General features: G+C 34.9%; 1 protein-coding gene and 1 pseudogene across 1 annotated transcript; both read right to left on the minus strand.

The window, feature by feature from the left end:
- Positions 1-15,417: 15,417 nt before the first annotated feature.
- Positions 15,418-15,548, minus strand: LOC139856489 (U1 spliceosomal RNA; annotated as a pseudogene).
- Positions 15,549-16,574: 1,026 nt separating this feature from the next.
- LOC139855177 (mechanosensitive ion channel protein 8-like) lies at positions 16,575-20,369 on the minus strand. Its single transcript, XM_071844421.1, has 5 exons — positions 18,799-20,369; positions 18,058-18,181; positions 17,664-17,957; positions 17,216-17,418; positions 16,575-16,863 (listed from the first exon to the last, which is right to left on the minus strand). The coding sequence occupies exons 1-5, from the start codon at positions 20,367-20,369 to the stop codon at positions 16,575-16,577; spliced, it is 2,481 nt and encodes an 826-aa protein (XP_071700522.1).
- Positions 20,370-22,546: the final 2,177 nt, after the last annotated feature.

Below are 22,546 nucleotides of genomic sequence, written 5' to 3' on the forward strand. Positions count from 1 at the left end.
GAAGTGTGCTAATTTGGTGAGACGATCAACTATTACCCAAATAGTATCAAAACCACTTGCAGTCCTTGGCAATTTAGTGATGAAATCCATGGTAATGTTTTCCCATTTCCATTCCGGGATTTCGGGTTGTTGAAGTAGACCTGATGGTTTCTGATGCTCAGCTTTGAACTTAGAACACGTCAAACATTCTCCTACGTATTTAGCAACATCGGCTTTCATACCCGGCCACCAAAAATGTTTCTTGAGATCCTTGTACATCTTCCCCGTTCCAGGATGTATTGAGTATCTGGTTTTATGAGCTTCTCTAAGTACCATTTCTCTCATATCTCCAAATTTTGGTACCCAAATCCTTTCAGCCCTATACCGGGTTCCGTCTTCCCGAATATTAAGATGCTTCTCCGATCCTTTGGGTATTTCATCCTTTAAATTTCCCTCTTCTAAAACTCCTTGTTGCGCCTCCTTTATTTGAGTAGTAAGGTTATTATGAATCATTATATTCATAGATTTTACTCGAATGGGTTCTCTGTCCTTCCTGCTCAAGGCATCGGCTACCACATTTGCCTTCCCCGGGTGGTAACGAATCTCAAAGTCATAATCATTCAATAATTCAATCCACCTACGCTGCCTCATATTCAGTTGTTTCTGATTAAATATGTGTTGAAGACTTTTGTGGTCGGTATATATAATACTTTTGACCCCATATAAGTAGTACCTCCAAGTCTTTAATGCAAAAACAACCGCGCCTAATTCCAAATCATGCGTCGTATAATTTTGTTCGTGAATTTTCAATTGTCTAGACGCATAAGCAATCACCTTCGTTCGTTGCATTAATACTCAACCGAGACCTTGCTTTGATGCGTCACAATAAATCACAAAATCATCATTCCCTTCAGGCAATGATAATATAGGTGCCGTAGTTAGCTTTTTCTTCAATAACTGAAACGCTTTCTCTTGTTCATCATTCCATTCAAATTTCTTCCCTTTATGCGTTAATGCAGTCAAGGGTTTTGCTATTCTGGAAAAGTCTTGGATGAACCTTCTGTAGTAACCAGCTAGTCCTAAAAACTGGCGTATGTGTTTTGGAGTTTTTGGGGTTTCCCACTTTTCAACAGTTTCTATCTTTGTCGGATCCACCTTAATACCTTCTTTGTTCACTATGTGACCGAGGAATTGAACTTCTTCCAACCAAAATGCACACTTTGAAAACTTAGCGTACAATTCTTCCTTCCTCAATACTTCTAACACCTTTCTCAAATGTTCACCGTGTTCTTGGTCATTCTTTGAGTAAATAAGTATGTCATCAATGAAAACAATGACAAACTTGTCAAGGTATGGTCCACACACTCGGTTCATAAGGTCCATGAACACAGCTACCAAACGGCATGACCATAAACTCGTAATGACCGTAACGTGTTATGAAAGCAGTCTTTGGAATATCATCTTCTTTCACCCGCATTTGATGATACCCGGAACGTAAGTCAATCTTTGAATAAACAGACGAGCCTTGTAGTTGATCAAATAAGTCGTCGATTCTCGGTAGTGGGTAGCGGTTCTTGATGGTAAGTTTGTTCAACTCTCGGTAGTCGATACATAACCTGTATGTACCATCTTTCTTCTTGACAAACAAAACAGGAGCTCCCCACGGTGATGTGCTTGGTCGAATGAAACCACGCTCTAAAAGTTCTTGTAATTGGCTTTGCAGTTCTTTCATCTCGCTGGGTGCGAGTCTGTAAGGAGCACGAGCTATTGGTGCATCTCCTGGTACAAGATCTATTTGAAATTCAACGGATCGATGTGGGGGTAATCCCGGTAATTCTTTCGGAAATACATCGGGAAATTCTTTTGCAATGGGAACATCATTGATGCTCTTTTCTTTAGTTTGTACTTTCTCGACGTGTGCTAGAACAGCATAGCAACCTTTTCTTATTAGTTTTTGTGCCTTCAAATTACTAATAAGATGTAGCTTCGTGTTGCCCTTTTCTCCGTACACCATTAAGGGTTTTCCTTTTTCTCGTATAATGCGAATTGCATTTTTGTAACAAACAATCTCTGCTTTCACTTCTTTCAACCAGTCCATACCGATTATCACATCAAAACTCCCTAACTCTACTGGTATCAAATCAATCTTAAATGTTTCGCTAACCAGTTTAATTTCTCGATTCCGACATATATTATCTGCTGAAATTAATTTACCATTTGCTAATTCGAGTAAAAATTTACTATCCAAAGGCATCAATGGACAACTTAATTTAGCACAAAAATCTCTACTCATATAGCTTCTATCCGCACCCGAATCAAATAAAACGTAAGCAGATTTATTGTCAATAAGAAACGTACCCGTAACAAGCTCCGGGTCTTCCTGTGCCTCTTCCGCATTAATATTGAAAACTCTTCCGCGGCCTTGTCCATTCGTGTTCTCCTGGTTCGGGCAATTTCTAATAATGTGGCCCGGTTTTCCACATTTATATCAAACTACATTGGCATAACTTGCTCCGACACTACTTGCTCCGCCATTACTCGTTCCGACACCATTTGTTCCTTTCGTTCTATTAACCCCTGGTCCGTAGACCTCACACTTCGCCGCGCTATGACCATTTCTTTTACACTTGTTGCAAAATTTGGTGCAGAACCCCGAGTGATACTTTTCACACCTTTGGCATAGCTGCTTCTGATTGTTGTTGTCGTTGCGGTTATTATTGTTGTTGGGGTGATTGTTGTAGTTGCTGTTGTTGCTGTTGTTGTTGTTGTTGTTATTGTTGTTGGGCTGTTTGTTGTAGTTGCGATTGATGTTGCGATTGTTAGGATAATTGTTGCGATTATTGTTGTAATTGCTTTTGTTGTTGTATTGGTGATTCTTATCACCGTTTTCCTCCCACTTTCTTTTGACTTGCTTCACATTGGCCTCTTCAGCAGTCTGTTCTTTAATTCTTTCTTCAATCATGTTCACTAGTTTGTGAGCCATTCTACATGCCTGTTGTATGGAGGCGGGCTCGTGTGAACTTATATCTTCTTGGATTCTTTCCGGTAATCCTTTCACAAATGCGTCGATCTTCTCTTCCTCATCTTCGAATGCTCCCGGACACAATAGGCACAATTCTGTGAATCGTCTTTCGTACGTGGTAATATCAAATCCTTGGGTTCGTAACCCTCTAAGTTATGTCTTGAGCTTATTGACCTCGGTTCTGGGACGGTACTTCTCGTTCATCAAGTGCTTGAATGCTGACCACGGTAGTGCGTACGCATCGTCTTGTCCCACTTGCTCTAGATAGGTATTCCACCATGTTAACACAGAACCTGTGAAGGTATGCGTAGCGTACTTCACTTTGTCCTCTTCAGTACACTTACTTATGGCAAACACCGATTCGACCTTCTCGGTCCACCGTTTCAATCCGATCGGTCCTTCGGTTCCATCAAATTCCAAAGGTTTGTAGGCAGTGAATTCTTTGTAGGTGCATCCTACACGATTTCTTATACTGCTAGATCCAAGGTTATTGTTGGTATGTAGCGCAGCCTGTACTGCGGCTATGTTTGAAGCTAGAAAAGTACGGAATTCCTCTTCATTCATATTCACGGTGTGTCGAGTAGTCGGTGCCATTTCCTTCAAAATAGTCAAATGGAACAAGTTAATCATACAGAATATTAAGAGTAGTTAATAGTATTTCGTAGCATAATATGAACTCATTTATAAAAGCTTTTTCTTCATATTAGCGTTTTATAAGTTTAAATTCGGGTAGTACCTACCCGTTAAGTTCATACTTAGTAGCTAATATACAATTCAACTACTACAATTCTATATGAAAAACTGATTATAATAATATTTCGTGTTCAAACTTTTACACAATATTTTACAAACTTACAATACCGCTTATTTTACATATAGCATGAAATATAGCACACAATAAATTTGAAACAAGATAGTTGTGAAGATAATTCTAGCTAGTACACAAGTCGTTCAGCAAAGGCAATAAAGACACGTAATTCATACGTCCAGAAACAAGTCATGCATTCTGGTTTTACTAGGATTACTTCCCATCCTTGGTCTTGTGGAACATAACCGTTATGGCCGTTGATAAGACAGCGTGTTGTAACGTCGTCAAAGGGACGAGGGTTACGTAATGTCCAACAGTCCCGTAACAATCTAAAAACCTCATTTCTTACCCCAATTATCGACTCCGTCACTTGTGGGAACGTTTTGTTTAATAGTTGTAGCCCGATGTTCTTGTTCTCACTTTGGTGAGAAGCGAACATTACTAATCCGTAAGCATAACATGCTTCTTTATGTTGCATGTTAGCCGCTTTTTCTAAATCACGAAGTCCAATATTCGGATATATTGAGTCAAAATAATTTCTTAACCCATTGCGTAAAATAGCATTTGGGTTCCCCGCAATATATGCGTCAAAGTAAACACATCGTAACTTATGGATTTCCCAATGTGATATCCCCCATCTTTCGAACGAAAGCCTTTTATAAACCAAGGCATTCTTGGAACGTTCTTCGAATGTCTTACAAACTGATCTCGCCTTAAATAGTTGTGCCGAAGAATTCTGACCGACTCTAGACAAGATTTCATCAATCATGTCTCCGGGTAGGTCTCTTAAAATATTGGGTTGTCTATCCATTTTGTGTTTTTATACTGTAAAATAGACAAGAGTTAGATTCATAAAAAAAAATACTTATTAATACAAGCAATTTTTACATATATCATAAAGCATAAGCACACTATATTACATATATTACACCACACGAATACAACTATCTTATTCCGACTCGCTTGTTTCTTCTTCTTCGATTTTGGTTCGTTTTGCCAAGTTTCTAGGGATATATGATGTTCCCCTAATACGAGCCGTCGTTTTCCACATTGGTTTAGAAAAACCTGGTGGTTTAGAGGTTCCCGGGTCATTGTTACAACTTAAGGACTTCGGGGGTTGACGATACATATAAAGTTCATCGGGGTTGGAATTAGATTTCTCTATTTTTATGCCCTTTCCCTTATTATTTTCTTTTACCTTTTTAAATTCAGTTGGGGTAATTTCTATAACATCATCGGAATTCTCGTCGGAATCCGATTCATCGGAGAATTGGTAATCCTCCCAATATTTTGCTTCCTTGGCGGAAACACCATTGACCATAATTAACCTTGGTCGGTTGGTTGAGGATTTTCTTTTACTTAACCGTTTTATTATTTCCCCCACCGGTTCTATTTCTTCATCCGGTTCCGATTCTTCTTCCGGTTCCGATTCTTCTTCCGGTTCCGACTCTTCTTCCGGTTCCTCTTCGGAAACTTGCGAATCAGTCCACGAATCATTCCAATTTACATTTGACTCTTCATTATTATTAGGTGAGTCAATGGGACTTGTTCTAGAGGTAGACATCTATCACATAATATCAAACACGTTAAGAGATTAATATATCACATAATATTCACATGTTAAAAATATATAGTTTCCAACAAAATTTGTTAAGCAATCATTTTTCAAGTAAACACGGTCGAAGTCCAGACTCACTAATGCATCCTAACAAACTCGATAAGACACACTAATGCAAAATTCTGGTTCTCTAAGACCAATGCTCGGATACCAACTGAAATGTCCCGTTCTTATTGATTAAAAACGTTCCATATTAATTGATTTCGTTGCGAGGTTTTGACTTCTATATGAGACGTTTTTCAAAGACTGCATTCATTTTAAAACAAACCATAACCTTTATTTCATCAATAAAGGTTTAAAAAGCTTTACGTAGATTATCAAATAATGATAATCTAAAATATCCTGTTTACACACGACCATTACATAATGGTTTACAATACAAATATGTTACAACAAAATAAGTTTCTTGAATGCAGTTTTTACACAATATCATACAAGCATGGACTCCAAATCTCGTCCTTATTTAAGTATGCGACAACGGAAGCTCTTAATAATCACCTGAGAATAAACATGCTTAAAACGTCAACAAAAATGTTGGTGAGTTATAGGTTTAACCTATATATATCAAATCATAATAATAGACCACAAGATTTCATATTTCAATACACATCCCATACATAGAGATAAAAATCATTCATATGGTGAACACCTGGTAACCGACATTAACAAGATGCATATATAAGAATATCCCCATCATTCCGGGACACCCTTCGGATATGATATAAATTTCGAAGTACTAAAGCATCCGGTACTTTGGATGGGGTTTGTTAGGCCCAATAGATATATCTTTAGGATTCGCATCAATTAGGGTGTCTGTTCCCTAATTCTTAGATTACCAGACTTAATAAAAAGGGGCATATTAGATTTCGATAATTCAACCATAGAATATAGTTTCACGTACTTGTGTCTATTTTGTAAATCATTTATAAAACCTGCATGTATTCTCATCCCAAAAATATTAGATTTTAAAAGTGGGACTATAACTCACTTTCACAGATTTTTACTTCGTCGGGAAGTAAGACTTGGCCACTGGTTGATTCACGAACCTATAACAATATATACATATATATCAATGTATGTTCAAAATATATTTACAACACTTTTAATATATTTTGATGTTTTAAGTTTATTAAGTCAGCTGTCCTCGTTAGTAACCTACAACTAGTTGTCCACAGTTAGATGTATAGAAATAAATCGATAAATATTATCTTGAATCAATCCACGACCCAGTGTATACGTATCTCAGTATTGATCACAACTCAAACTATATATATTTTGGAATCAACCTCAACCCTGTATAGCTAACTCCAACATTCACATATAGAGTGTCTATGGTTGTTCCGAAATATATATAGATGTGTCGACATGATAGGTCGAAACATTGTATACGTGTCTATGGTATCTCAAGATTACATAATATACAATACAAGTTGATTAAGTTATGGTTGGAATAGATTTGTTACCAATTTTCACGTAGCTAAAATGAGAAAAATTATCCAATCTTGTTTTACCCATAACTTCTTCATTTTAAATCCGTTTTGAGTGAATCAAATTGCTATGGTTTCATATTGAATTCTATTTTATGAATCTAAACAGAAAAAGTATAGGTTTATAGTCGGAAAAACAAGTTACAAGTTGTTTTTGTAAAGGTAGTCATTTCAGTCGAAAGAACGACGTCTAGATGACCATTTTAGAAAACATACTTCCACTTTGAGTTTAACCATAATTTTTGGATATAGTTTCATGTTCATAATAAAAATCATTTTCTCAGAATAACAACTTTTAAATCAAAGTTTATCATAGTTTTTAATTAACTAACCCAAAACAGCCCGCGGTGTTACTACGACGGCGTAAATCCGGTTTTATGGTGTTTTTTGTGTTTCCAGGTTTTAAATCATTAAGCTAGCATATCATATAGATATAGAACATGTGTTTAGTTAATTTTAAAAGTCAAGTTAGAAGGATTAACTTTTGTTTGCGAACAAGTTTAGAATTAACTAAACTATGTTCTAGTGATTACAAGTTTAAACCTTCGAATAAGATAGCTTTATATGTATGAATCGAATGATGTTATGAACATCATTACTACCTTAAGTTCCTTGGATAAACCTACTGGAAAAGAGAAAAATGGATCTAGCTTCAACGGATCCTTGGATGGCTCGAAGTTCTTGAAGCAGAATCATGACACGAAAACAAGTTCAAGTAAGATCATCACTTGAAATAAGATTCTTATAGTTATAGAAATTGAACCAAAGTTTGAATATGATTATTACCTTGTATTAGAATAATAACCTACCGTAAGAAACAAAGATTTCTTGAGGTTGGATGATCACCTTACAAGATTGGAAGTGAGCTAGCAAACTTGAAAGTATTCTTGATTTTATGTAACTAGAACTTGTAGAATTTATGAAGAACACTTAGAACTTGAAGATAGAACTTGAGAGAGATCAATTAGATGAAGAAAATTGAAGAATGAAAGTGTTTGTAGGTGTTTTTGGTCGTTGGTGTATGGATTAGATATAAAGGATATGTAATTTTGTTTTCATGTAAATAAGTCATGAATGATTACTCATATTTTTGTAATTTTATGAGATATTTCATGCTAGTTGCCAAATGATGGTTCCCACATGTGTTAGGTGACTCACATGGGCTGCTAAGAGCTGATCATTGGAGTGTATATACCAATAGTACATACATCTAAAAGCTGTGTATTGTACGAGTACGAATACGGGTGCATACGAGTAGAATTGTTGATGAAACTGAACGAGGATGTAATTGTAAGCATTTTTGTTAAGTAGAAGTATTTTGATAGGTGTATTGAAGTCTTTCAAAAGTGTATAAATACATATTAAAACACTACATGTATATACATTTTAACTGAGTCGTTAAGTCATCGTTAGTCGTTACATGTAAGTGTTGTTTTGAAACCTTTAGGTTAACGATCTTGTTAAATGTTGTTAACCCAATGTTTATAATATCAAATGAGATTTTAAATTATTATATTATCATGATATTATCATGTATGAATATCTCTTAATATGATATATATACATTAAATGTCTTTACAACGATAATCGTTACATATATGTCTCGTTTAAAAATCATTAAGTTAGTAGTCTTGTTTTTACATATGTAGTTCATTGTTAATATACTTAATGATATGTTTACTTATCATAGTATCCTTTTAACTATATATATATATATATATATATCCATATATATGTCATCATATAGTTTTTACAAATTTTAACGTTCGTGAATCACCGGTCAACTTGGGTGGTCAATTGTCTATATGAAACATATTTCAATTAATCAAGTCTTAACAAGTTTGATTGCTTAACAAGTTGGAAACATTTAATCATGTAAATATCAATCTCAATTAATATATATAAACATGGAAAAGTTTGGGTCACTACAATGATGCAGTTAAAAGAAACAGTGAGGCACCTGTGAACGAGATAATTTAGTCACCATAAAAGTTGTTGCTAGCCATGAGTATGATATTAAGATGATGTTGTCCAAAACTCTTTTATGTGATCTAAGTTGTTCTCCTATATATCCATTTTCTTGTAAAAATATGCGAAACCGGTTGGTCTAAAAAAAGATCTTCGACTAGGGGTTAGGGGACTGCTCGTAATATGGTCACCATTCTCAATGGATCGAGTACTTATTTTGTGCATTACCACCATATATGTCTTACTGATGCACTAATAAGTTTTTTTAGAGTGAGTTCAGGGATCTGGATATTTTCATTGTGTTTTTTCTTGTGATGTGGCCAGCTAAAAGCCCTTAATAGTAAATAGTATATAGTATAGCTTTTCAAATTATATCTTATTAAGTGATTTCATTAACATAAACACAACGTCGTGCGCTTCCTAAACAATAATTTGTTACATACCCACCATGGTTTTAAAGAAACTTGAACATATCGAATTTAATTTGAAGGAATTGTTCAAGCGAAGGTCCGTACAACATGCTTGATTGATACGGTAGACGAATTATAGTCAGACAATTTTTATTAATGTCAACATTAAAAGAAATTATTATTTGAAATTTAAGTGTTTAGAAGATAATGATTGTATATCGATTAGGTACGTTCAATGATCTGGATTATCATCAAATTGCAGCAATTGCAAGTTGCTTTATTCCAGGAGACAAATGTAGTGAGTAAAGGAGGGAAGTACGCATACAATAAATGGTGGTATTTTTTCATGTGTATTAGAACTTTGGAACACATTATTAGGCTCATTCTAACCGGCTGTACCTTGCAGTATCACAATTACAAGTGGACATAAATGAATGTGTCTGAAGCAACAAATGAAAATGGTGTTCAACCAAAAACAAATAAATGAACTAGAGCCACAAGCGTAGTATAAGTTGTCAAACTCGTAACATTTTTTAAATTCACCCGTTTTAACATGCTTTATATGGTATTATAATAAAATAGGAACTTATATGTGTCGATTCGACCAATAGTATTTATTTTGATTAGTTTTACGTGAGAGAGGTGTGAAATGCAGGGGATGTTTACATATGTAGTGAGCTCCAATGCTTGGTTTTAACAATTACGGACATAGAGCTGATAATCACATGGATGTACAGTTTGATATTGATCACGGGCAAGTCTTAGAAAAGTCTCGATATTAGCTCCCTTAATTGATTTTGTAAAATGACCTTAATAACATTAGTGGTGATCCATGTTTTAAGTCTTAAGGATTGGTGTGCAACGTCCATTAATGCCACTTATTGGTCGTTTTGTGATTTTTGTACCAGGCATATATCTATTATGGTCGAAACTTAGTTTGGTGAGCGAGCAGATTCGCACTGTTTGTCCAACTACTGTGCATCTTTTTGCAAGCGGATCTATGAAGCCATATGGTTTTAAGATGTCTTCACGGTCACATGTTATACCTAGTGTTGGTTTATTTTGGCTAGTAGAAGATATGTTTATCCCACATTGGTGGGAGGAAGATGTGAGGGGTGAGTGACTTGGTTATATAAGAGGGGCTAAGTCTTCATTCCAAATCGCACCAATCAATACACTTTAAGTATTTGATTATTTCTTTCTTTCTTACCCTTGTTTGAGAGTTGTATTAGTTAAATATTTTGGAGAGTGTAGTTGGCTTAAGAGAGTCGTCTATATCATTGTAACAATTTGTGATATAGTGTATTTCTCTCTTTGGGGGCCGGTGGTTTTTCTCCTGTTTTGGAGTTTCCACGTTAAATCTTGTGTTGTGTATTGTTCTTATTTCTTTACTATTATTGTTGGGCTGGGTGGTGGGAATTAGTGAGGCCGTAATTTCCCAACAACTGGTATCAGAGCGTCAGGTTTGACGGGGGTCTCGGTTATAGGAGTCGGAGTATGCTCTGTGGTTGCCACGGGAGTGGATCGTCCACATCAGAAACGAGTTCTATTGATCATATAGAGTATCTGGTTAGACAATATTTTTTCTGATTCGTAGTAATAGTTGGATTTGTTAGTGGCGAGTTGTGGATTTTCGATTTAAAGGGTCCTGGCTACCTGCTACATCTTTTGGCTATTCGAAACGTGAGCAAAATCAGAGAAATTGTTGTTTATAGGATACGTATACGATGTCGAAGTTCAGTCCAATGAGGTTTGATGTAGAAAAATTTGATGGGAGGATCAATTTTGGCTTATGGCAGGTTCAAGTCAAGGATGTGTTGATTCAATCCGGTTTACACAAGGCGTTGAAAGGTAAACCCACCTTTGTTTCTGGCAGTGATTCTAGCAGTAAGTTCGATGAAGAAGAATGGGATGATATGGATTTGAGGGCAGCAAGTGCGATTCGTTTGTGTCTTGCAAAGAACGTGCTTGCAAATGTGCACGGGTTATCAACGGCAAATGAGCTTTGGGTTAAACTAGAGCAGTTGTACCAGGGCAAGGGCATCTCAAATCGGTTGTGTCTTAAAGAACAATTTCATACTCTGCATATGGATGGGGGTTCAAAGATTTCAGATCATCTAAGTATTCTTAACGGTATTGTTTCAGAACTGGAGGCTATTGGAGTTAAAACGGATGATGAAGATAAAGCTTTGAGGTTGATATTATCTTTATCATCGTCTTATGAACACATGAAACCTATTTTGATGTATGGGAAGAAAACTCTGAAGTTTGAAGACGTTACTAGCAAGCTCCTATCCGAGGAGAAAAGACTGGAAGGTAACGGGGTCTCGTCATCAGGAGATACGATAGTGTTGTGTTCGGATAGGCAGAAGAGAAACTCTAGAAAGAATCTGACATGCTGGAAGTGCGGGAAGACTGGACATGTAAGGGTTAATTGTCCCGGTGGAGCTAATCCGGCAAATGGCTCCAAAGACGCTAACATTGTCTCCGTTGTTACGGAGAGTGACGAATTCCTCTGAAGTCACGTCATCCTCATGGTGTGTCCGCGCCACCGTGGAAAGGGATGTTCGTTAGCGGTTCCACAATTACACATGGGCATTGGTTTGGCGTTGATGCAGGCTGTGTGGTGGAAACTGATGTTGTAGCTGATGGGACTTTCGGGAAAACCAAACAAGGAAGTTGCACCATAAAGTTTCAGCTGGTTGTTCAACAACATGTGCCGAGGTGAAATGCTTGGAATGTGATATTCTAAGTGCTATACTCTTAATGGTGGAGTATGATAATTCTTGTTAAGAGTTATGATTGTCTGTGATGACAATGATTGTCGGTTTAGACAATGTTCGATGAAGATGCAAGTTTTGTCTCTTGGGAGATAATGTCAACGGTATGAAGATGAGGATCTTGAAGTTGTCATCGAGGAAGCGTCTACATCGGTTATCCTTGCAATGTGGAAGCATGATTATCTTCTTCTATCCAAAAGGTGGAGATTTGTTGGTTTATTTTGGCTAGTAGAAGATATGTTTATCCCACATTGGTGGGAGGAAGATGTGAGGGGTGAGTGACTTGGTTATATAAGAGGGGCTAAGTCTTCATTCCAAATCGCACCAATCAATACACTTTAAATATTTGATTATTTCTTTCTTTCTTACCCTTGTTTGAGAGTTGTATTAGTTAAATATTTTGGAGAGTGTAGTTGGCTTAAGAGAGTCGTCTATATCATTATAACAATTTGTGATATAGTGTATTTCTCTCTTTGGGGGCCGGTGGTTTTTCTCCTATTTTGGAGTTTCCACGTTAAATCTTGTGTTGTGTATTGTTCTTATTTCTTTACTATTATTGTTGGGCTGAGTGGTGAGAATTAGTGAGGCCGTAATTTCCCAACACCTAGTTCGTTTCTAATAAGATGAGATTTCTACTTTTAGCAAACAAATTCTTTATAGGAGACTGGATGAATAATTTCACCCGTCTCCAAAATTTTATTCTTTGATAACTAATTAGTGTGATAGGTAGTTTTCAATTCATTGTCTATCGAAGACTTAAGGGTATTATAAACATAAACATGTTACAAAAACCACAAAAATCTGCCTTTTAGTTGACAAAAAAGTACTCAATGGCAAGTTTTTCCTTTTAGTTGACAAAAGAAAATATTGTCACATGTGTCATAGAAAGTTTGACATAGTTTAACCTACTTGAGAAATTACTTGTAACCCAAGAAACAATTTATGAAACAATCAATGCGGTATCGTGGTGACCCTTTTAATCAAGAGGTTAATGGTTCAAGTCCTGTTGTGGACATTTTTCATGAATTATTGTAAATATTCGTGTAAAATGTGTGTGAGTTTGCCTTTCAAAAAAAATTATTCAATTATAATACATCTGTGATGCAATTTTACTTTTAAAATCACTCGAATTCGCGGATAAATTAGTTTAAATATAAAGATTTTAACCTCCACAAAATTACACTCTTCATCCATATGGTATACTTCAAATAACACTCTTCATCCTTTTTCTTTTTTTAAAACATTCATCGAATTTGTGGTATTAATTTATTTCATTTTTCATCTTTTTGTGTAATTCACGTTAATTTAAGCCGTTACCTTGTGCACAACATTTAGGGGTAATTACTTCTTTATGTTTAAAACTTTATTGTCTTCTACTTATAAACCACAGGGACACGAATCAAATATCCAAGAAGAACTCTTGGGTTTTTTTTAGCCAAAATCCAACATTAAGCCTTTTGCTCCAAATTCATTTCTTTCAATCATGGTGTATTGCAATTGTGGTAGAATCATAGCCACTCGAACGTCGTCAACAGCAAAAAAAACTCATGTAGACAATTTTTATGTTGTCCAAAGAAGGTGAGAAACCCCTTTTAAAAACCTTAATTTCTTTTCAAATCTTTTTGCGTGTTTTATATTTAATTCATGAATTTGTTTTTTATTTTAGTATTCTGATTGTAGTTTTTTATTGTTTGGTTGATCCACCTACGAGTGACCTGTTGAGGTGTGGAGACATTTAAACAAAAGCTGAAAAAAAAAAAAAAAGTGTCACTAAAAACTGTTTAAACACTTGCACGGATTTTGCAGATTTCGGTAAGCGTGAAACAGAGCAAAACAGTGCAAAAACATAGAAAAATGATGGTGCGCGGTGATGGTGCGCGGCGCGCACCCTGCGCGCACTAGGTGAAACTTGATCAGAAGGTTTGCTCGAAGAATCAAGAGTGCACGGCGCGCACGTTTAAGTGTGCACGGCGCGCACGTTGTCTGGCAGTGAGCTGTCAGCATGTTGATCAACTTTTGCACATGGGATCCGTATTTGGTTGTCCAAGTTGTCACTTTAGGTGCATGTGGGCTACTTTACACCTTGTTTTAGAGCTGTGATCATGCTAATACAAGGGTGTAAAGAGGATCAAGATGGCTAGTTGATGATTACTTGAAGCATGCTTATGTATTCTTGTTCTCCTATAAATGTTCCTGATTATAACTCATTGTAAACTCACCACCACGAAATTTAATCAATAAGAACACTCTTTGGTTGGCCGTGGACTAAAGCAATCACAAACGATTGCATATAACCACGTTAAATTCCCGTGTTTTTATCATTCTTGCTTGTGTTACGATTATCACTATATTTTTTCGTTTGTTGGAAGTGGGTTAGATAACTTGGGTTATCTTGTCTTGTTTGGGCTCACCTAATCGGGTTTCCTAACATGACCATTCTATAAGCTATGCTAAAAGTCGAAGAAGCTAAAACAAGAAGGATGGAGTTAGCTATAATATGTCATTGGGTCGCAATTATTGTTTATTTTCTTGTATTTAAGTAGAAATAATGTTTTCGTTTTGTAATTTAAGGTTGCAGAAATTTGCAGTTGTTTTTTGTAAGATTGAAGACATCTATGTACTGAAACCAAATATATGAAATGCAACTTGCGCAGTTGATTATAATTTGCGATTTATATCAATACTGAACATCAGTTTACAAAGCAAATGTACCATTAAAATGCATTATAGCATCAGTTGATTATAATTTGCAGTTTATATGCATCAGTTTACCAGCAACCAAATGTAACAAATTAAATGCAACAACTCAGCATCAGTTTAGCATCAACCAAATTGGAGAACACGTGTTTGAGCATTTTAAGCTCATGGTTCAAAACACAATCATCCGAATCATGTCAATTTCGCTCATTTTTGGTAGGACTATTACTGGTGTTTGGGGAGCGCTTCTTAACGAATGTAAGGTGAGGAGGTTACAAAGAAATTGATTACTTTGAACCCCTTAATTTCTAGAATTATATTACACTATCGAGAATATACTCTAAAGTTGGTCGTAGGGTTGACTTTTTAAAAGTCACATTGTTAATGAAGGAGAAAGGTGTTGTAATAACAGCTGGTTGCAGCTGTATTGAATATGACAACAAAATTCATGGGTTTGTTGACTTGGGTCTTTTAACGAGCTTAGTTGAGTGCTAAGATTAATCATGTTAGCTGTTTGTGGAGAGATTTGTGACACATTCCTAAAAGGAATATGTCTCACACGTCGCTTAGCTTTTTCCCTTGATTTAGGCAAGACGAACAGTCGGAAAAGTGTATTATGTATGAAAAAAACTGAAGTAAAGTATTGTGCAAGGGCTGCGCGAACGCAAGCCCCCACTACCACAAATTATGACGTAGGCTCGACCACTTGGGCCGACCTTAGGATGGCACCCCTCCAAAGTGCAATGAAAGTCACCAACCTAAGCCATGGACCTAAGTACCTAATACATTACCTTGGCTCCATTTTTATACACCTGACTTCCCTTCTAACTCTTCACTTCCCACCAATGTGGGATAACCCCAATGCTAGTATTTTCATATTTTACTTCATTTTATCTATATTTATTTAAAATTTTAAACTAATTAAACTCTCGAGAGGATGTTAAACAATTTTTATTTAACGAATCTAAAAGTTTTAAATGAGAAATACGAACTTATGGGTTTATGGATGTTTGCCGTGAAACTTTATATTCAAGACCGATAAATTTGCACGAATAAATTGGATTGAATATTACTTTTGATTTACTTCAAAATAAATGACATTCAAATTATGTTACAATACGTTTCTTGTTTAACATGCTTATCAAAATCAAAATTAATCTGTAAATATTAATTCTATTATATATACGAAGTTAGATAAAATTATGAAAAAAATTGGGAAGGTGGGATATGTAGCTAACATGTAGTTTGTTCTTCATGATGTAGAGGAAGATGTTAAAGCTGATTTGTTGTGATTGCCATAATATGGCAAAGTTTGTATCGCTTGTCGTGTGATCATCATCTGTGATACAAGGAGGTTTCACCATTTTTGACAAAACTTTACTAAAATGTTCTATATAAACTGATTCAATAGATGTATGTATGATAAATAATGACCAGATTAAGTTTGCCTTTCTTTTCTGGCCTTTGAGCAAACTAACTTCTAACCATTAGATAATAAATCATTCGAAAACTATCGGTGTAATCTTTTCCTTAATGAACTAGTTTTCATTCATTAACAAAGATAAAGATTAAAATTCCAAAATATTATCATCACCAGAATAAAACCTCAATTGTATAATCTTCCAGTTTTCATACTCAAATACCATATAAACCTGATACCGAGTTGTATACCAATAAAATAATGAATAATATAAAAATTAAACAAATATAATAAAAAAGACCCTAACACCAACAATCCTATATTTTTAAGAATATATAAAAGGTATTAGCATATGATGAGCAAGTATTCTACCTTGAGGGTATGATCAATTTGTGCAGGCGGTCCAAATTGAGGGAAGCCGATTTGAGACCAACGTAGGCATATTACGGACATTAATGTCTACAGGCAGCATTCGATACTCAATATCGAGATCTCTGAATGTTTTAATCATTTCCTTGACTAAAAGTTCTCTTCTTTTCCATCTTTCACCCATGTCTTGGAAATTTATACGATGTGAAGGCCAAATTGATATCTTTAGCTGATTCAAGTCCACCACGTCCCTCAACACAATCAAAGGTTCAGGGTACCAATGCTCACTCTTGTTATCGATGTAGCTGCAGCGGCAAATAATTTATTTTTGATGATTAATGTTGTGTAATATGATAAAAACAGAACACGGATATTTTATTTTTATTTTTTATTTTTGCTGAAAATACGAATACTATATAACTAGGAAACTTCCATCAGAAAATAAAAATGAAAGAGACCAACAAACATTACAAGCAACAAAAACGAAAAGGCTCGAAACTAGAAAACCAACTAAAACCAACCCCTAGCTTACACTATATAAAGTGTAATTGATATGATCATGACAATAAGTAACTAACTAACAACAACAATACTCAAATCCACGAGTATAATACAAATGCAACTATGCAAGTATTTGAATTAAGTATCAACACATACCTTTTTATTCTCTCCTTCATCAAGGCAACCTTTTCTACAGGAGTTGAAACATTTATACAAAAATCAATAGCATCTCCCATATCTGGACTCCGATAATAATTGCCTATTGGTTTTGTAGCCAATACACTGTTGGGGTAAGTAATTTTCTGGTTATCGTGCCTCAAGAAAACAGTAGTTAATATATTCATCTCCTCCACCACCATCTGCAATCAGTAGCGAACGTTAAAACTTAAACTGAAGATTGTAAAACAAAAAACTCCCCTAAAATGGAACATACTAATGTATCTATTAATTTAAATTTTGGGGTGCTTCCAAATTTCATGGCAACACTTTTACTAGTAATAAGTTCCTTACTAAATCATTAAGCCCTAAAATGTTGATTCTGAAAGGGGGGAAAAAGTTGTGAAATATTTCCAAAGTTATAGCAGATAAATATTTGAATATGTACCTGGACATTGTCAATTTCACAACGATCGCCTACATCGAACGGATGCATTACGAACACGAAAATAATGGCCTCAAATGTTGTCTTGCATGTATTACCAAACACGAATACGACTAAAAGCATTTGTGAACTTATAAGTATGAAGAATTGTGTAGTTGCAACTTTGAGTATAAGAAGCCAGATCACAATAATCAATATCCCAACAACTATGTTCAACATTTGATGGAGATTGTTTACGCCTGTTTTTGTATCATTGAGAGACAATGCGAGAGCTCTTCGTTCTCGAAAAACATTAACCTAGCAAGAAAATGAAATTAAAAATTATTAAGATTACGGATCCAATTTGAACTAGCTATGAGAATCTGGCAATTTCAATACACTGAAAGAACATTCATACCACCCAGTTTTTTAGAGCTGATTTGCTAATTCCTTTGGTCTCAGTTTCTCCATCAAAGAGTCGTATTGCCTTCGAAGCTTCATCCTCTCTCAAAAAGCGCATCAAGTCTTCCAAATACATGTGTCTGTCCAAATTAAACATTTAAACATAAAATACAGTGACAGGAAGGTAAATACGAACATAAATTAAGCTGTTGAATATCAAGTAGAGTTCTTATGTACATTTTGAGGGTGTTTGAATTATATTTTCAAATAATATTTTGGATTTTCATTTGAAAAAAAAGAAGATTGTACCAACCTGCTTTTCTAAAACTATGTTTTCTTTCCATAAAAAGGCAAATAATCACTTTTTGCCCATTAATTAACTTTTTCTGATTATTTACATTTTTCAAACGCGGTACTCAAATGTTTTCTAAACATACAATCTGAAACACTCCTTATTCGAGTAAAAAGAACAATTATATAGAACAAGGGTTGAACAGGTCAAACGTAGTCTAAAATGTTTACAAATTTATAAATCGGTCGAGTCACAGTATTAAAAAACCATTACTATTATTAACTGAATGACAATATTTTCTTCATATCAATACAACAACCATCTACAACATCAAAGGGTATATATATGGAACAAAAAGGTATTGTCAGATTGTACCAAACCTATTTTGACCTTTAATCAAACCCACAAATCTTGATTAATATATATTTATTATATAATTGCATTTAATTAGTATCACGAACTTACTTGGAGCCTTGTTTAGCAACATTGCAGAATATTCTCTTGGCTGCGACCTTAGCATGCTTTTCGTTGGTGATCTGTACTGCAGATTCATCTTCATCCCCTGTAGCACCCGCCGCCAGTTGTTCATCTAACGTAGACAATACCCCAGTACGAACAATTTTTATCAACCTTTTCATATTCCAAGCGGATATATTCTTCCTGTTCAACCTATGCAAGTCATCAATTGTAATCCCTTCGTCAACTTTTTTTGGAGTATTAACTTCGGATAATATACCACTTTTACCAGCCATTGGCGTATTCGTTCTCGTAGTTCCAATTAACCTCCCACTTTTCTTAAATATATTCGCCTTAAGATCGGGAGGCAACGTGGCCCCCGCGCTCTGTAGCTTTGTAACTTCTTCTATCACCCTATCCTCCTCTTCCCGTTCTTGCTGAATTTCAATCAACGGTGGACCAGATAAGCTCTCGATTACATACTGATTAAATAACGATTCTTGAATCCGGTCAAAAAACGTGCTCACATGAAAGGACGAAGCAAGAACTTTAACCAACAATGTTTTCAATAACCAAACAATCGTACCGACTAAAAGACAAATCCATATCTTGGTCACATAAGGCAATACTTCTTTCCCATGTGCCATTTTCTCAACTTTTCGATCGAATATACATTGCCAAGCAATCAAAATCAACGTCAACCAAACGCAATTCTGAACAGCTTTTCGCAAACCGTAAACAAAATACAAAACCTTTTTCCTCAATACGAAACTTCGCTCTATCAATATCACTATAATCTTAATCCCCCAACCCGAAACCAATCTACCACATATTACAACTAATATCATAACACCCCATTTCCACAATAGAAGATCAAACAATTGTTTATGCTTAAGAAATGGAATAGTAAGAGTACAAATCAAAGCAGCAATAATAAATATCAAACTAAACAATTGACATAAAGTCCATTTACTATACCTCAACTGCTTATACTCATCTGGTAAATCGTCATCTAAAAATGGATCCTCCTCATCAATTTCACTACCGAATTTTCCTATAACTCCCGATTTCGATACTCTACCAGAAAACTGATCCGACTCCGGCGGATCAGTTAACCTAGAATTCGTTTTCATCCGCAACAAAGTTGATTTCGCTTTAAATGAAGCATTAGCCGAACAAACCACCACCTCATCATCGCCACCAGCGGTTCGACCACTACAATTAGACCGCTGCCGAACCGGTTGCGGCTCAATCACCTCATCATGAAACGAAACTCTGAATTCATTCAACGCGTAGTTATTCGAATTTTCAGCTATTTTAGATAACGCCGGCAACTGCTGAGACGATGTCGTATCAGACGTACCAAACTCAAATTTATCAATATCGTTACTAAAATCATAACTTGTATCTCTCCACACCTTGTTAGGATTAGGGTTTATAGAATTTAACTTATAACCTGTTAGTTCAGCTTCATTATTAGCAATACTTACAGCATTATAGTTTGTATCTTCCCCGTTTAACTTATAACCTGTTGCTTCAGATTGTGGTGATTTATTGAGAGAACTGTATAAATTTTCCATGAAAGTGAAAGGATTTTGAAGAATATAATGTGAAAGAGAGATATTTTTATTCAGTGAATATGCTGAAGCAAGTGATGAATCAGCAAAGGTAAGGCAGCTGAAATCGATTTAATATGTGTAACGTAAATTGTGTTGAAGAGGAGGATATGTAAGTCCTTCAAATTTATGGAGTTTTAAATTTTAGGACCGTATAGAAAATATGTGTTGACGTTTTTATGGAAAGTTTCCATAAATTTGTTTTGCATTAACGATGGAGTATATCTTTTCATTTATTTATAAAGATTCTAACGGTTTTTTTACATAAAGACCCGATTGTATAATAGTGAAACTAAAAATAAATAATTTACAAATTAATTTGAAACTTTGTTTTTAAATAAAACAAAACAAGCCTGTATATTTAAGTAATATTCGTAATAGTAATCTAAGATTTGGTTAATTAAGCATTATTTAAAAAAGTAAATGTGTTCTAATTATGTTTTATTATACTTATTGACAATTAAAGATTGATTAAAATTGTTTATTATAAATAGATATTATTAGTAAAACCTTTTCCTAAAATAGTAGTAAAATACAAATCTTTATATACGGGTTAGTTATACATGAGATAATCTAAAGATAAACTAATTAATAAAGAAAATTCATAGAGCTACATCAAAAACGCAACCAATTAGTTAAACAAATTAAGATTAAAAAATTTAGATACGAACAAGATCAATTGAAACGACTATCCATAAAATAATTTATGCCCATAAGATATTTCTTTTAAACATCATCATTAATCATTAATCATTAATATATGACATTAAATTTGATAACGATTTCGTGCTCATTAAACGTACCTTAACGTATATTTCTTTGACATACATTAGCAAAACTCTTACAATATATTAAATGTTGAATATTCATTAATATCGTTGAAGATATTATTTATAATTAGGTACTTAATTTTGTAATAGTGTTTGGATATTTATGACATGATAACCTTAACCTTGATTTACAATCATAGAGAAACTCAAAATACGTTAAAATTGGGCGGTCTGACCCGAGTGCGTCGGGTCATGGACCGGGTATGAAGATGGTTACAAAAAAAAAATCCGGGTTCGAATTTCGGTATAGTTTTGGATACAAACCCGTTTACCAGACCCGCATACCCGTATACCCGACCCGAGAAATATTAATAATAATTTTAATGTAAAATTTTAGTATTAGTATTATATTGTTAATGTATGAATGATTTCTCTTATTTGTTTTAAACAAGAGTATAATTTTATTCAGTATAATCATATACAACAAGTTTTTGAGATGTGATCTTTTATATACTTTGTGTATCTGAGTATTTTAGAAACTATTCAATTAACTTTTTGTATGTGATATTTATAATACTTTTAACATGAAGTATTTAAGTTATTTTTTTGATATTTTGATTTGGTAATTTATTGAAAAATAGATACATAATGACTAATTGGGTATACCCGTTTACCCGTGAAAAACCCGAAATCCGATAGTATGTAAGTAAATGGGGACTCGACGGATTTCGGACCGAGTTTGGGGCGGGGTTTCGTAATCGGGTTTGGGTTCGGCACCGAGATTACCTAAACTCGACTCAAACCCGACCCGATAACATCCTTACATAAAATAGAGTAGGGGTCATCTATTATTATGCGAGTAAATGCATTTACATATAATAATACTCAATGGGTTTCAAATCTATTCTCCCGACACAAAAAATATACAATAAAAGAAAAAGTACCCGTTGCATGTATTTTTTGTTAACCTTCCAGTCTTACCTCTTATGTTTTACATATCTTGTTATGTTACGTATATAAAGTAGAGGTACAAAAGAACTTTATCACATTATTTTTATCAATTTATGGATGGAAGTGGACAATTAATCAATTTGTCTGAAATATGGAGCTTCAGATTGACCACATAGTAGGTTTCTCCCAGATCCATTCAGGATTCAAACCTGATCCAGCTGCCCCTCGGGATGATTTAAGGATTGCATTCCCGCATGCGATTCGGGTTTCCTCCTTTGACACCCCCAAATAGGGCCTGGGGTATTTGTGTCTAATTATATCAAATCACAGTTGTATAAACGAGAACGACTCTACATGAGACGTTTTGTTGAGTTTTGCAGCGGAAGATAAATATGTCTTTAATTGATATGATATGTAATG

Source organism: Rutidosis leptorrhynchoides, chromosome 6, assembly GCF_046630445.1.
Source record: "Rutidosis leptorrhynchoides isolate AG116_Rl617_1_P2 chromosome 6, CSIRO_AGI_Rlap_v1, whole genome shotgun sequence".
Taxonomy (NCBI): domain Eukaryota; kingdom Viridiplantae; phylum Streptophyta; class Magnoliopsida; order Asterales; family Asteraceae; genus Rutidosis; species Rutidosis leptorrhynchoides.